General features: G+C 48.1%; 1 protein-coding gene across 1 annotated transcript in view; it reads right to left on the bottom strand.

Moving 5' to 3' along the window:
• LOC138566191 (probable peptidyl-tRNA hydrolase 2) overlaps nucleotides 1–16,925 on the bottom strand; it is a 116,893-nt gene that overhangs the window by 34,569 nt on the left and 65,399 nt on the right. Inside the window, exon 5 of the mRNA XM_069643233.1 lies at nucleotides 13,438–13,535. Within this exon, the coding sequence (XP_069499334.1) occupies nucleotides 13,438–13,535 (98 nt within the window). The remainder of the gene's footprint in view (nucleotides 1–13,437; nucleotides 13,536–16,925) is intronic.

Genomic DNA, 16,925 nt, shown 5'->3' with positions numbered 1-16,925 from the left:
CGCGTCCTTTGCGAGAAGATTTTCGATCTCTTCGAGTAGGATCTTCTGGTGGTCTAAGGAGTGTATTCTTTGTCGTGGAGGGTGGTTTCGGGGACGCTCTAGTAGTTCTATGCAGTATCCTGCGGACAATGTGGACAGCACCCATCTGTCTGATGTGATCCCTTCCCAAGCTTGGGTGAAGATGGAAATGCGTCCCCCTACTGGGGATGCGTGAGAAGGGACCCTGAACGGAGCGTCAGTGTTTTGGTGGAGGCGTGCCCCCTCCTTTATTGGGACTGCCTCTATCCCTACCACAACCTCTTGTTACCCCTGCCATAACTCTGGGTAGACTGCTGGTTAGTGTTCCATGGAGTACCCTGGCCTTGGGAATAGTTTGAGCCTCTTTGGGAGTTGTGTCTCGAGGCAGACGAAAATTGCCATACCCTCTCTGGTTAGGGGGTTTGTTGGTTAGTTGCCCTAGAGACTGGAGTGTCTCGTACTCGCCCTTGGCATTCTTCAGCGCGTCCTCGACCGCCTTTCCAAACAATAGATCCGGCTCCACCGGCTTATCTATCAATGATGCTTGGGTCTCGGCCTTGAAACCAGACTGCCGTAGCCAAACGTGCCTCTTGATGACCGTGCTTTCAGCAATTAATCTGCCGGCGTTATCCGCGGCATCAAAGTTTGATTTTAAAATGCAACCCGACACGGCTTTCCCATTTGCCGAAACTTGTGCCAATTGGCTTTTTAAGGGTTCTGGGGCGGAGTCTGTGAGAGCTGCGACTTCTTCCCACTGGTGGCAGTTGTAACTAGCCAGCAGGGGGGTGGAGTTGGCAATCCTTGCCTGGTAGGCGGAAGTGGAGGCTACTTTCCTGCCCAAGCCATAAATCGTCTTACTCTCCTTGTCGGGGGGAGCTTCGGACGATGACAAGGGTGTTCCCGCCCTCTTAAGGGTGTCTAACAACCAGGGAGTCCGGTTTGAGATGCCCCCTTATGTACAGTGGGTCAAATTGGGCTGCCCTGAAAAGCTTTTCAATTCTGGGGTATACTGCCCTAGTGAGGTTGGGGTTAACAAGGGAAGGGTCCATCCTCCTTTGTATTGACTAGGGATGGCCTGAGCAACAGGTCTCTTTTCTCCCACCAATTCCTCTGCAAAGTCCCTCTCTTCCTGAGCACCCTGGGTGTCAATGTGGATGTGCTGTGCCGCTCTGGACAGGACCTCATTCAGGAGAGGCTGGTTGTCGACAGGGGAGTCGTTAACCGCGGGTTCTTTCTCTACCGGGGAATCTACCCTGTATGTGTCTGGGTCGTCCTCCTCCTCCTTCTCTTGGTCCTCATCATCCCCATAATAGCCCGTCCTAGTTTGTTCTTCGAACATGCCCACGTCTGGATCCTCACCAAAGGATGGATCTTCCTGATATTGAGAATAGGGCTGTATATAGAAGGGGTCTGAAGACTGAGTTGGTGCTTCACCCCAGGACTTCTTACTTGGGGGTATTGGATCCTTAGAGCCTGAGGGAGTTGACCCTTCTGGGGTATAAGAGAGAAAGTGTTCTGGGTTTTTGCCGTAGAAATCTGCCAATGATGACATCCTTGACATTACTCTGTCTATGTCATCACTGGACCATTCCCTTGAACTGGGAATAACTCCTTTCTGGAGTGCTTTCCCTTTTTTATCCTGACTAGACCTACTGGTTTGAACAGGGGTCTTGGGGACAACAGACTGAGATTTGTCCTGACTAGACCTACTGGCCTGAACAGGGGCCTTAGGGACAAGAGACTGAGACTTGTCCGTCTGTTTAGGTAGAGTAGAATGTAGTTTAGGAGTGGAAGGAGGCTGGGACTGCTTACTTCGTTGTTTTCCCCCCTCCCCGCGGGTGGAAGAGTGTTTCCCCGATTTTTGGGCCCTATCAGAGCTTTTCGATGCCTGGTGCCGAGATTCGGGGGTCGAGTCCCTGTCTCTGGAGAGTGTAAGGTATACGGTAGCAGCCTTCGCGCTACCGGCAGACGCCGACTCCTGGAGTGCGGCCTGGGGCTAGAGGTCGGCGTCGTCCTCCGACGACCGAACCTCAGTCACTAAGGGGAGCGAGGCACTCTTAGCAACAGTGGAGGGTTGCCTGGTGTCATGAGGCGATCTCGAACACAAACGCCCAGATGACACTGACTCGGTGGACCGTTCTCTACGTCTCTCTTTCCGAGAACTCGACGTGCGCATCGAGTCTCGGTTGGACCTTTGTTTGCTGGAAGTGGTGTGGGTAGCGCTCGTGTCGCCGGGTGTCTTCCCCATAGCTGCCCTGCCTGACAACCTTCCGAGGTCGGGGACTTGCGCTTGGCTGTCCATCGACGCCACATTGCCCTCGCCGTCCGAAAGTATGGCGTCGCTGCCATCGCTGAAGGCACCCTCCGCGGCCATGGCCTCTTGTCGCCTGGCGTGGTGGGCCCAACGCTTTGTCGAACGGTCCTTAAGGGTCTTCGGTTTGAATCGACTGCACGCTCTGCAATTCGCCTCGGGGTGGTCCCTCGGCAAGCAGAGGTTACACGTGGTGTCTGTCAACCCAAGGATACTTGCGATTGCACTTGGGGCAAAATTGAAAAGGGGTACCCTCCATACGCACCATGTGGCAGCAGGCTGGGAGTGTAGGAATATAAGTAATGTACCTATATTAATCAGAGTGTATGATATGTGCCACCCCCCACTCTCCCTACTTGCAGGGCCGAGTCCAGAGGACTGCCGAGGCCAGAGGCCTTCCGAGGCCCAAATCCGTCGCTGTAGTTCGACGGTTGACTTTTCTCCGATCCGGCGTCGACTGTCGATGTTCGGAGACTCGACGTATAGGTGGAATAAACGGGGAAATATATAACAATATTTGCAAAATCTGACTAAATCAGGGAACTCCGCTCAGTGCTTCCGACCAGCATTTCGAAAAACAAACTGTAATACTCGCAGCTTCCACTAGATATCGGCCTATGCACAGCATGTGATCTAAGCAGATTCCATAAGCCTCAGAAATAAAAATATAAATAGTTTTGGATCTTTTGGTTTTGACAAAATACTGTTTTCGCTGTTTTCTGCTAGTTCGATATTCAAAATTACTTTGTATTACTTCCACTCATGCGTGAGTGTTTGCTACTTGGTAAAAGCCTGCCTTGAGCATGCAAGCGGTCTGTAATCGCTCCGGGGTTACTATCAGCTGGTGAACTCACTGGGTAAGGCGTGCTAGTCCGATCCCCCGCTGCTCGCAGGTGTTCTGCTTCTGTGTCTCCTCGCGACCCAGCAAACTGCAACTGCTGGTCCACCGTTGCCCACGCCACTTGGAAAAAGGACCTTACTTTTTGCTCTAGAGGCTCCCTGGTGCTACCCAGCCACCGGAGACAGCCTCTTGGGAAAGAATGCTTCCCTCGCTTTAGTTTCCTGCTATGCAGCCTCTGCAAAACAGGTCTTCAGAGGGCAAACTTCTCACTTTCAAGCTTCCTGCTGCGCGACCTCTGCATTTAAAGCTTCTGGAGGCATAGACCCTCTCAGGACAGGCTACTGTTTTCCGCTTAACAGTGGTCCCAGCGTCTTCTTCCCTCCTACAGTTTCCGTGTCGGCTGCATACACGGATCACACTGCTCTTCCTGCTAGACAACAGCTTGCACCTGAGGGGCTCTTTTAAGCCTCCCAGTCTCCCTCAGGTGTGGGTCATTTCTATTATCAATTTGACCACTTCTGCAGCATTGTTCCTCTTTAGCCCTCTTATTCGTCCCAGTACTTTGGGAATTATGGGACTATGGCAAACGTCTTTTTTTTTCTGGGTTGATTTTCATTCTTAAACTCATGTCTGTTCCCCATAATATTCTTTAAAGAAATATCATAAGAATCAGTCACCAGACTTGATTGTAAAGAGGAATACCGTTTTTTAGAGCTTAAGTCGTTATTACTCGCAGATTTCCTTTCACTGTACCTTTGAGAGTGAAGTGAGTTTTTAGCTTTATAAGTCTCCAGGATTTTGGAAGGGTTTTTATTTCTTCTAATGCCTAGGGATTTGTTATTGTTTTTACCCACATTTAGATGTTTAATTTGTGGAACAAAAGATTGTTATGACAGCAAACCATTAGAGACTTTGGCACAGCTTCACCTCACTGATGAGGCCCTACAAGGCTGAAACATGTGTATGGAGTTGCTGTTGGTACTCTTGTTTAGAGAGGAATTGCCATAGCATTTCGATGCTGGACTGTCCATGTGGGCGGGACAAAGACTGATATGCAAATGGTTATTTCCCCATCTGTGACAGGTACAGTGAGCAAAAAGCAGATGGCTGCAAACTCATCTCAGAACAGGTTATCATGCCATTTTTCTTTCTGGAGAGGAGCGCCTGCTACTTTTTTGATATATTTGAAAGGAACTTGGGGTTGGTCACTCTGAGTTACCTGGGGGCATCCAGACGTGGACTCCCTGCTCACTGTTTGTTTTGTTTGTTTGTTTCAAAACACACTCTTGGTTTCTTTAAATCCGATGATACCCATTGGGGATGTCACACAGACACGTCCTACACCCTCAGGTGACTTAAATATCCAGGACACTGTGGACATTGATTTATCACTGGTACATTTAGAGCAATGCAGAGTTTGGTGCAAAAGAATAGGTTTGTGAATAAAAATAAAACAAAGGTTGATGAGGCCCAACAACTGTGCTCAGAGAGACAAAGCTTCACCTCACTGATGAGGCCCAACAAGGCAGAAACACGTGCATGGGGTTGCTTTTGGTACTCTTGTTCAGAGAGGAATTGCCATAGCATTTCGGTGCTGGACTGTCCATGTGGGCGGGACAAAGACTGATATGCAAATGGTTATTTCCCCATCTGTGAAAGGTACAGCGAGCAAAAAGCATGTGATGCAAACTCTCATCTCAGAACAGGTTATTATACCATGTTCTTTCTGGAGAGGAGCACCCGCTACCTTTCTTAAAACAGTTCATGAATTATTTGTTAACCTTTGTTTTATTCACAAACCTATTCTTTTGCACCAAACTCTGCATTGCTCTAAATGTACCGGTGATAAATCAATGTCCACAGTGTCCTGGATATTTAAGTCACCTGAGGGTGTAGGACGTGTCTGTGTGACATCCCCAATGGGTATCATCGGATTTAAAGAAACCAAGAGTGTGTTTTGAAGTATCTTTTAAGTGTTCAAACCAAAGACGGCAAGGGAAATCGTGTCGGAAGCGGCCTCAACCAAGCTCCGTTTCTTCCGAGAGGTGCGGCTTGACATGCTGAACGAGGCTCGAGGGTCCTTTCCTCACCGGGACGAAACCCTGCAAGCGCGAAGGAACGAGCCGGGACTCGAGACGCTGCAAGCACGAGCGCGAAGGAGAGGGCTCGTCCAAGCGCCGTGAGCCGGAAGGTTGCTGGACGATTGTGGACGAGCCCTGCAACTTTCCCCGCACTACGGCCTGGTGAGCTTTAACCTCGGTACGGCCCTAGATAGTGGAATTGGAGCAGCCATACAAGGTTGGTCTCGGCGTACTGTGTGGAGGCGGGGGGGGGCCTAGTCTTTGACTCGCTAGGCTTGTGGGAAAATGCCAGAGGGTACCCATAGGGTAGCCCTGAGCGCCTAGGAAACTGGGATTGCGTCAGAAGCGGCCTCTTGCAACTTGCACTTCCGGGTCTGTAACTGTGCTCGCTGCTCCGGGGTGCGCTTCACGATTCCTGCTTCTGCTTACGAGGACGCCTTAGGTCCTTTCGGAGTACATCCTGACTGGGCAGTATAGTATGGTTTTGCCCGGAGAGGCTGAATAAGTTTTACCCATTTTTTGATCTAGTGCTTTACTGAGCCAGAAGATGGTGAGGTGAGTTGAGTAGGCTGATTGCCAATTGCCTCCTTTCTTGCTTGCACCATTCTCTCCCTAAGCACAATTGGTCCACAATTGGTGCACATATACAGCCTCCTGGCTTTTAAGGCGATTTACCATTCTTCACCAAACTTGACCATTGATTTTGGAGCAGGAAGGGAGAATCCTCAGACCTGGTGTTTATGCCCCGGAGACTGCGGGCTCCCGCCTTTGATCTGGGGCTATTGTTTGCAGCTATTTATTGCTGATTTGACTTATGGTCGCTTGGTTAGACGCACTGCATGATCTGCATGGGAGGACGCTGTTATACCATCTTTCCCCCTTTTAGGGGAATAATTACTCCCCTTCCTTCCGGACCTTAGCAATTACGCTGCATTCTTGATTGGAGTGTTTCCTTATTTTCGAATAGTGAATTCTTGGTGGCCACAGGTCTGCAGCACCATTATGCAGCGGGGGAAACGGTCTTTCAACTCTATCTATAATCTGAGGAAACCTAAGCCCCAACCCACAAAGGAGAATAGGGAGACTCACAAGGATGGTGCAAAACCCAAAAAGAATGCAAAATATGCTAAGCCGGTGGCGCAAGGTGCCATCACTGAGTTTTTCCCTGTGAATCCTCCACCGGAAATCAATTCCACTGCCATCGAGGAATCGGCAGCTCTCGTACCTAGCGATTGCATTTCTCTTAACACTACAAATTTTGACGACATTGACAATAACTCCCTCCTAGATCTTTGTCTGAACGTACAAAGAGGGATGCTGGCACAAACCCCCTTCAATTGGCAACTAGTGGCACTACATTCTCGACTGGAAACAACATGACTACTCCCCCCACCCTGCACAATTCAGTGGGAAGTAGTGGCCGATTGTCTGCTTCGCCCAATCTAGCTATGGCATCGATGGAGGATGCTCCGGACAAAGAGGTTGATGAGAATATTAGTCCACATGTGGGCGCAACGGAGATAGCAGAGTTGCAATCAGTTGCTGCCCTCCAATTTGCACTTAAGATTCTGTTGCAAATGGTGGGACGTATTCTGGCAAATACCAACATTCTCACATTGGCATTAGACCTAAAGGAACATACCCGTGAAGAGGCGGAAGTCAATCTATCTGCTGCCATACATTTAGTAGAGGGGACGGAGGACTTGGGGAACACAGCAGGGGCTATCGCTGGAACCCCTGAATCCACTCCTTACAGGGTAGCCTATGACGCACCTCTCGAGATTGAAGATGAGCCTGAGCGAGAAATAAGTGATTATGTGTTTCCTTCGCGTGAACAATGCAAATTGGCCAAAAAGGCACTCAAAAATAAGAAAGCCAAAACAAATATTTCTCCACCCCTTGGGGTGCCACAGATAGCGTTGGAGACGTGCTCTAAAAAAGCCAGGAAAAGACTAGCGAGACAACAGCTCGGGCAGCAACGTCCAAAGGCCTCCTTACTGACTGGCTTGTGGCTGAAGAGAAGTCTATCAGTATGGACCCAGACAAACCCCTTTCAGCTGCCCCGGAACAGGGGCTTGAATTAAGCCTGCCCATTCGATCTGAGCCACACTTGGGGTCGACGGAGGAGGAAGACTCATTGGTCACTATATTGCCGGATTTGCAGAGCGAACCTAATGACAACCGCATCTGCTTTATTAAGAACTTATATTTGAGCGGCAAAAACACCTGGCTGGCCCGCTCGGAACTACTACATAGACCTTATCACATTCCTCAACTCCGTGTCCTGAAATCTGATGATTTCCTGTACGTTGAGCCTTTGAATGGCCCTAATCCCTACGTCTCTGCCCTATACTGTACTTTCCTATCAACAGCGGGATTGATCAGGAAATATAAAGAGGAATTGAGGCCAGTGGACATTGACATTGATGTGGATCCCCATGAGAGTGAGCAGGGTATTAACCCTGAGGACATTATCACCTCGATTCCCTCATCAAAGGACCTCAAGCCTGTGGCAGGAAACAACTTAGTACTTTCTGAAATACAACAAGTCCTAAAAACACTTTTGGAATCCCTCCCTGGAGCCTTACAGAACCTTTTATCCTTCTCACTACTTACTTGGAACTGTAGAGGCTTTGCTCACCTATTAAGGCCTGACGGCTCTGCTGACTTACTGTCTAAGTATAGCTGCATCTGTCTTCAGGAGAATTGGCCAATGGACCCTCTACTATCAGATGGTTTTGTTATGTACCAATCTTTTGCAAAACGAGGGACTAAGGACCGCCCATTTGGGGGTTTACTGGTGGGGGTGGTCAACACAGTGGTATCCCGTAGGATTCAGTGTAAATCCTAGGAGAACCTCATGGCAGTAGAGGTGGAACTCAATGAGGATGTAACGCTCACCTGATTCTCGCAGAGGCGCCGGTCTTGACTGGGCGACTACCGTATCTTCAAAGGTGATGTGTAGCACCCGGTTGGCTCTTTGGGCTGGACTTCTGTGCACTGTATGCCTGACGTGTAGAGTAAGATGTCTGCAGATAGAAAATATGGGGTTAATGAACTGGGGTTATTGGAGTGTCCCTATCTCTTTCCTCTTCTCCTCTCCTGTAGACCCCAAAGGTTAACGCTCTCACCTTAGGTAAGTGAATGCCGAGCTCTCCATCTGCCTCGGGGCAGGGTGCTGTAGCCAGTTTCTTCACTGGATAGGTAGCGCAGGCCTCTTGACTTCAGAGGACTGCTGTCCGTCGTTTACTGCACGAACGGTAAGTTCCGAGTCATCCAAATGTCTTTTTAAAGTCTTTAGTATTGATGTCTCTTGTTTTGCAGGTTTCCGGCGATGGCGGATGACGGGCTGAAGTGAGTTGAAGATGGAGCCCGTGTGATGAATAGAAGCGCCTGGAAGCACGTGAGTAAGCGCTTGTTGCCTGCTTCACGATGCACTCTAACTGTCTTTTTATTTTGCAGGTACGAGTTCGGAGCGGCTGCAGGGTGCCGGAATACCCACTGGATTAGATGTGGAAAGGAGTAATGGCACGTGAGTATTAAAGTTCCCCAATGTCTTTAAACGCACCTTGTTTTGTCTTTCAGATGCGGATGCAGCGCGGAAGGCCTCCGGAGCGTGCAAAGAGTTGGTAAGCCTTTGCCTTTCCGATGCCGGAATGCTAACCTGTTCATTCTTGTCTTTATAGGTGTTGCTGAAGACTGGATTCTGGATGGTAAGCCTTTGCCTTTCAGATGCCGGAATGCTAACCTGTTCTTTCTTGTCTTTATAGGTGTTGCTGAAGACTGGATTCAGGATGGTAAGCCTTAGAAGACACGATGAGCGTCCTGCTGCAGAGAGTGCAGAATAACGCAAAGCAAGATTCATCCACCGGGTGTGGTTTAAATAGCCTCCTGTAGTGCTTAGGTGTCTCCTTCCACAGCCACGCCTAAGTAAGAAAAGAGTTCCTGGTAAGAAAAGAGTTCCTGCCTTCCAGAAGAGTTCCAGTGTTCTAAATCTAGGGAGTGGCTCCAGCCCCACCCAACAGGAAAAGTAGTTCCAAACAGAAGAGGATCAGAGGCTCAACTGGCAGGCAAGTAAGCAGCATGGTCTGCTGCAGGTAAGTCCACCCAAGCATTATGAGCCCGGCGCTTCCAGCGCTGGGACTGGGCATATTTATGAGCCTGGTGCCACTTGCGCCAGGACTGGGTCCAAAAGGTCCCAATTGGGACTGGTTGGCACTCGGAACCTGGGTTATGAATCTGCTTCCAAGGGAGTTGGGAAAACCCTGACCTTTTGGAAGCAGAGATCATGACAGAGGAATACAGTGTCTGTAGGTTCCTTCTTATTAATTTGTATAACACACCGGGGCCGGTAGTCAGAGAACACTTACAAGAAGCTCTACAGGACCTCTTGTCTTCTTGGTCACTGATCCCCGAGAATGATACAGTGGTAGTTATGGGGGATTTTAATTGCCACATGAAAGACAGTACACTTGTAGCTTCTAACCCTAAACTTCATGCAACATGTTTAATGACCCATGATAAAAGGGAGTCTGAAGGATTAGGATGGCTTCATCTGTTCGACTCCTGGGACCTGGGGATGGTTAATGGACGCACCCCCGGGGATAGGCCTGGGAAACACACTTGGTCTAATAGTACTTCCTCCAGCACGCTGGACTATATATTTATGTGCCCCAAAATGCAGTCCAAAGTTATCGATATTAGTGTGGTGAATAACAACTGGAGTGACCATGTAATGCTTCATTGTGTAATATGTCTCTCTAGCCCTCCCGCACCATTATCGAATATTGGTAGCCTTAATCTTAAAACCGCAGGATCCAGAATAGCTTGGTCGGAACAGAATATAAGATCTGTCACTGAAGCCCTAAAAGCTACTTTACCTGGTGGCCTCCCTGACTTTAACTCTATGACCATCAATGCCATTGAGGATTGGATTCTGGCAGTCTCGGCCAGGCATGCCACAGTGAAAATGGGTTATATGGTAAGAACGGAGGGTGGGAATCCTCCTTATAGTGAAGGAATTAGGGATGCTAAGAGAGGAATGAGAGCGGAGAGCCGGGGTATCAAGACCTTGAACCTGCCAGGTGTCCTTTACTGCGAGAAAGCAAGTCAAGCCAAAAAGAGATATAGAACTAGAGTCAAGAACATAAAAAAAAAAACAGAAAGTAATACTGCCTATCAAAGGTTAGTGCAGACTATATGCTCTAGGAACTCACGCATTATCTGGTCGCTTCTAAATGAGACTGGGGTCCGCGAGTCAATCCCATTAGCGAGGAGGAGTGGGTAAAATTCCTAATTGGTCGTAATTCAGAGGAGACGGAGCGCCCTTGATCACATCTTTTATTAAAGTACCCTGTTATCCTCCTTTTGATGTTTCCTATGAGGCCGTTCTAAACAAAATAATAGGTCTTAAGTCTTCTAGAGCTCCCAGTCCCAACGGGCTGGCGAATGTAGTCAACAAGAACTTTCCCGAACTCTGGGCCAATTTACTCTGCCTGCTCTTTGCTAAGATTTTAGCTCAGGGGGTAATTCCCCAATCTTGGCAAACAGCTATTCTCATCCCGGTATTTAAAAAGGGAAATCACGCTGACCCTAATAATTACAGGCTCCTTTCCATGCTAGATATTTCAGGCAAACTTTTTGCCTCCCTATTACTAAGTGAATTGCAGAAATGGGTAGAGGAGGCAAACATATTCAGTAGATTTCAGTGTGGATTTCGGCGGGACTTTTCTACCTCACAATCTTCTGGTGATGGATATACTCCGCACCCGAGCGCATCACAAGGGACAGCCACCATTGTATGTTTTATATATAGATTTTAAGGCTGCCTTTGATTCTATCCCCAGAGCTAGACTTTGGGCGAAGCTGGAAGCAATGGGCTGTCCCATTGGTCTCCTTAACTATCTGAGACTTCTTCACCAGGGTACCACTGCCCGACAGACTCAATCAGGAAGGTATGTTAACCAGAAAAGTGATCCAAAATAGGGGGGTAAAACAGGGATGTGACACTGCACCACTCATCTATAATTTGTATGTGTATGATATTCCAGCAGCTCTGGCTGGTGCAGAGAATTGCCCTCCAAAAATAGGCGAGGCACCCTGTGTAGTCCTAGCGTATGCAGATGATTTGGTTGTATTTGACAACACTATAAGTGGGCTCCGGCGCTCTGCCACTATTCTGTGGGAATATGCCAAGACCAATGGACTCACTATTAATTTAGATAAGACCAAGGTGCTTAGATTAACTGGGAAAAGATCATCCAGAGTAAATCTGATGGGGCACTCTAATCATATACTGTATGCTCCCTCCTATCGTTATTTGTGAGTAGATATTGAGCCTAAGGGCGTCTACCCTCAATGTAGACAAGGACGCAAAACTAGGGCAATGCAAGCCACCGCATTTATATCTGCATTCACTAACAAACAGGGGGGGGCTTTACACTCTGGGGGACACGTCATCTATACCTTCAAGTATTTACCCCCATGATTATATATGGCCTTGAGTCCCTCCTCTCTTTCGATCTGACTTGGCTTCAAGTAATGGAGGGCAAATTCTGGCGTCGGTTGTTGGGACTGTCCCCGGGAGTCCCCATGGCCCTAATAAGACTCGAATTGGGTCTTCCATCATTGAAAGCCATGGTATTAAAGAGGAGGGCGGGGCTTTATTTTAAGATGACCAGTAGGCCCACTAATCCCCCATTGTTGGTGATCCACCAAGAAACGGCTAAAAAGCACACGACTTCACCTCTAGTCAAAGACATGGAAAACTTCCTAGCAGATATAGGCTGGACGCATAGAGGGGTTACCTTTTCCAAGCAAGTCCTAAATGTCCTTGGGAAAAGGGTGGACCTGTGGGACTGGCTCGAGAATTTTGCGCATCTGAGCACTTTAAAGTCCTATCATTTCATATAAAATTCAGACTATATACCTACATGATACCCCAAGCGTACCTCAATCTTTGCCCTACACAAAGGCTCAGACGTTTTATCATTTTGCTCAGACTTGAACAGTTACCCACTTTGAGCAATTAGGAGCTAGGAAAAATGTCCTGGTGCTTAAACGAGTGTGTCGCCTGTGCAAATCAACAGAATCCCTGGAAACTGCCAAACATCTTTTGACGGAATGCCATTCATTGAACTGTATAATATTGTTATATCTGGGTGAATTGGTACACAATCCTTTAGCCATATGTGAAACCTCATTTTGGCTATATTGTACAAATTCATGTAATACGCATTTATTTATTGCACTTTATAACGTCTGGCAACAGATTGAAGCAAGGTTGGGTGCCCTAAAAAAAAATGGCAGAGACTATAAAAGATATACCAATATGGTCCGAGCGTAGTCCTTTTGCTAAACTCTGGCTATTTAATGTATATAATATTTGTTATTATTATTTTTTTATTATGAATTTATTTTCAACCTATATCACATTAAAGAATAAATAAATGTTACATGTTTTGCTCCCTTCTGAAGAAGGCTTATATAACCGACTGGTAAATAAGTAATTGTTTAATCAAGAAACCTTGAGAGAAAGGGTTTATTTGAATAACTGTCGCTGTGAAACTCTGTTTCACAACCTTACAGCTCACACTGACCCCACTTGAGATAAGCCTGGCTGCTCAGTCACTCTACCAACTTGTGTAGTACATGCTTATACCAAAGGGTGAGTTACATATTGCCAAGAGGACAAGGCTGGTGCAGTCTCCCACAGGGTACTGCATACAATCTTGCCTAACAGCCTGAATAGGCTTCAGGACTTTGATGGCAGTAACAAACAACAAAACACCTTATGTTTTCTAAGCTGGTGAAAAACTGCAGAAGGACTTCAATAGTTGTACAAAACGCATATCGCAAATGGAGGCACAAATCAAGTGCAGCCCTTTTGTTATGCTAAATTCTGCCACATCCAATTGCTTAACAAAATTCTATATCAAGTTTAAACCACTCTTATTGTACAGCATGTAAAGAATGACACCAGAAGAACTAGGTCCCATTACTACATTTTGCCCAGAGTAATTTCTCAATTTTCGGATACAACTATAGCGGTGACAGATGGAAGAGCCCCAAAACCCAAGTTAAAATGACTCAATAGGGGACAGAGTTCCGACTAGCAATCAAGTACATTCTGACAGACGTCCCCCATCTGGCAAACATCAGCATACATCTCTCTTCCGCCGTCTTACCCGTTTTCATCCCATCGGCACACAATCTCCCGATGTTTAGCTTCTTCTTGCATCAACTGGTACAGGCCAACTGCTGCGTGCCCCACCTGTGCTGCTATCTGAAACAGGAAATATAACAGGAAATATAACTGTAGTCTTGACATGCTCTCAATGCTTGAGAAAAGCAAGGTTTTAGCCACCAACGCTCGCACAAGCTCAACACGAAACGGGATTACTTCTAGTAACACTTTAAACGGGAAAAAGGAAAAAGAAACACTTGGGGATTCCAGTAGTCTTATAATTATATAATTGGTTATTTGTATCATGCTTAATACCCAGAGGTTTCCAAGCGCGTCCCGGGGATCGAACCCGTGTTGCTCTGCGTCGTCTTGCTTCCAAGGCGAGCACGTTGTCCGTGAGCTATCCTCCCGAGACAGTCTTAGGCCTTACTCTCTTATCACAACCTGTTGGAAATGCCTGCCATGCAGACAAGAGTGGAAGGATTCTTCAAAGGAATGCTGTCATGGATTTCCCCTCTTTACCTATATGCTCTTGCCCACACCCATGCATCAAATCCCCGTTCCTATATTTGCTTCCTTCCCACCAAGCTTGCAACACAGCATATGATGCAAGGTGTGGACAGGGAGGACGTTGTGAAGGAGGAAGCGCAAGGACAAAATAGTACCATATTCACCCTGAAGGTTTGCTTTCCTTACGCTGATACTTTTCTCCCTCCTTCCAAACGGGTTGACAATTTGCTTGTACAGACCAAAAAGCTTGGTGGGCTACAGCAGCCGGTGTCATGGCCAGAGAGCCAACAAAAAGGTTGCTTAGGACTTCCATGCCAAATGCAGTATCCATTATGGAGGAGACATGTAGGGAGAAATGCTTACAGAAAGTATGAGGAGTGGCCCACATAACTGCCCTATAATGGTTCCTATCTTTGAAAGGCTACCAATGTGGTCTTCGCTCTGGTGGCTTGAGCATGAAGTTGCTGTGGAACTTTTACAGCTAGCTTATCTTGCATGTTTTGCCAGGAGGCAATCCACATGACAATAGCAGTATTTAGCTGTCTTTCTACCAGGAAACAATACACCAGAAGTGAGAGAAAAAAAATCAGATTGTCTGAAAGGCTTAGTTTTATGTATATTTGGAGACCTCCAGATTGTGAAGAACGTATTATACAGAAGCAGGTGACCAAAGTTGGAAAATTGGAATAACTATTTCTTAGTTCGAACACAGTCAGTACGTTTGGAATAAAGGAAGGAACTGTTCTCGGGTCCACCAAAATATGGTAAGATCTTCAGATGACAAAGCATCCAAATCTCCAGAGCACCTGGCCAAAACGCCTTTTCTATCGCAAGAAGTAAGTGTAGCAAGGGTTCTATAGGATACATTATAGCATCAAGCACCAGATTGCAATCCGCTTGAGATGTTGGGCCCTTAACCAGAGCGTGTAGATGAAAGACCTTTAAAGTTCCTCTTGTCTCTAGACCATCAGCTATTTAAACAGAAAAAACAGAGTGCATTAATGAAAAGGTCATGTTTGCAGGACTCAACTAGGATCTCTGTATCATCAAGATGGGTACTAAAGCACGTAAAAGGGGAGACTAGAATTTGGATAATAACCATACATTGTTTGTAATAATGCTTGACCTTTCGGCAGCATTGGACACTCTAGATCAGGGGTGCACAACTGATTTTGACAGAGGGCCGAAAGTACCTTACATGAGGGCTATAGTGGGCCGAAAAGTAAAAGTGGGCGGGGCGGTAGGCGGGACATGTCAGGAGGCTTTTTCAACCCCCAATTTGTATTAAACACATGGAAAAAGATGTTTTTGAGGGGTAACGATTTTTATTGCATTTCAAACTTACATTTTGTACTACACATTTTCCATTGCTATCATTTATTTCGATTTAGTTATTGTATATCGTCTATTTAATTAAATTATACATATTTTATTGACCCTTGATTGGACATTCCGTTATTTTGGACTGCTATAGTTTGCTGTTTGGGTTACCCAAGAGGAGTATGGCCTTCGTTGAGTCAGGTTTCCTCAAAAAAGCAAAGGATGTACATCTCCTAACTGTGCCTGTTTTACCTTTATTATTGAGTTCACTCTTGGAGTGCAACACTATGCCCCATGGCTCCCATCCCCAACCAAACACTATGCCCCATGGTCCCCTCACCCCCAACCAAACACTATGCCCCATGGCTCCCATCCCCAACCAAACACTATGCCCCATGGCCCCCTCACCCCCAACCAAACACTATGCCCCATGGGCCCCCTCACCCCCAACCAAACACTATGCCCCATGGCCCCCACCCCAACCAAACACTATGCCCCATGGCCCCCACCCCCAACCAAACACTATGCCCCCTGTCCCTCACCCCCCAATCAAACACTATGCCCCCTGTCCCTCACCCCCAACCAAACACTATGCCCCATGGGCCCCCCACCCCCAACCAAACACTATGCCCCATGGCCCCCACCCCAACCAAACACTATGCCCCCCACCCCCAACCAAACACTATGCCCCCTGTCCCTCACCCCCCAAGCAAACACTATGCCCCCTGTCCCTCACCCCCAACCAAACACTATGCCCCATGGCCCCCTCACCCCCCTAACCCCCAACCAAACACTATGCCCCATGGCTCCCACCTCCAACCAAACACTATGCCCCCTGTCCCTCACCCCCCAAGCAAACACTATGCCCTCTGTCTCTCACCGCCAACCAAACACTATGCCCCATGGCCCCCTCACCCCCAACCAAACACTATGCCCCATGGGCCCCCTCACCCCCAACCAAACACTATGCCCCATGGCCCCTACCCCCAACCAAACACTATGCCCCATGGCCCCCTCACCCCCCTAACCCCCAACCAAACACTATGCCCCATGGGCCCCTCACCCCCAACCAAACACTATGCCCCATGACCCCCACCCCAACCAAACACTATGCCCCATGGCCCCCACCCCCAACCAAACACTATGCCCCCTGTCCCTCACCCCCCCAAGCAAACACTATGCCCCCCTGTCCCTCACCCCAACCAAACACTATGCCCCATGGCCCCCTCACCCCCCTAACCCCCAACCAAACACTATGCCCCATGGCTCCCAACCCCAACCAAACACTATGCCCCCTGTCCCTCACCCCCAAGCAAACACTATGCCCCCTGTCCCTCACACTCAACCAAACACTATGCCCCATGGCCCCCTCACCCCCCTAACCCCCAACCAAACACTATGCCCCATGGGCCCCTCACCCCCAACCAAACACTATGCCCCATGGCCCCCACCCCAACCAAACACTATGCCCCATGGCCCCCACCCCCAACCAAACACTATGCCCCCTGTCCCTCACCCCCAACCAAACACTATGCCCCATGGCCCCCTCACCCCCAACCAAACACTATGCCCCATGGCTCCCACCCCCAACTTAACACTATGCCTCCTGTCCCTCACCCACCAAGCAAACACTATGCCCCATGTCCCTCACCCACCAAG

Source organism: Ambystoma mexicanum, chromosome 2p (genome assembly GCF_040938575.1).
Source record: "Ambystoma mexicanum isolate Mex_15411 chromosome 2p, UKY_AmexF1_1, whole genome shotgun sequence".
In the NCBI taxonomy this organism is placed as follows: Eukaryota; Metazoa; Chordata; class Amphibia; order Caudata; family Ambystomatidae; genus Ambystoma; species Ambystoma mexicanum.
Note: the sequence above shows the minus strand (reverse complement) of the source record. Positions and strands in the feature narration are given on the sequence as shown.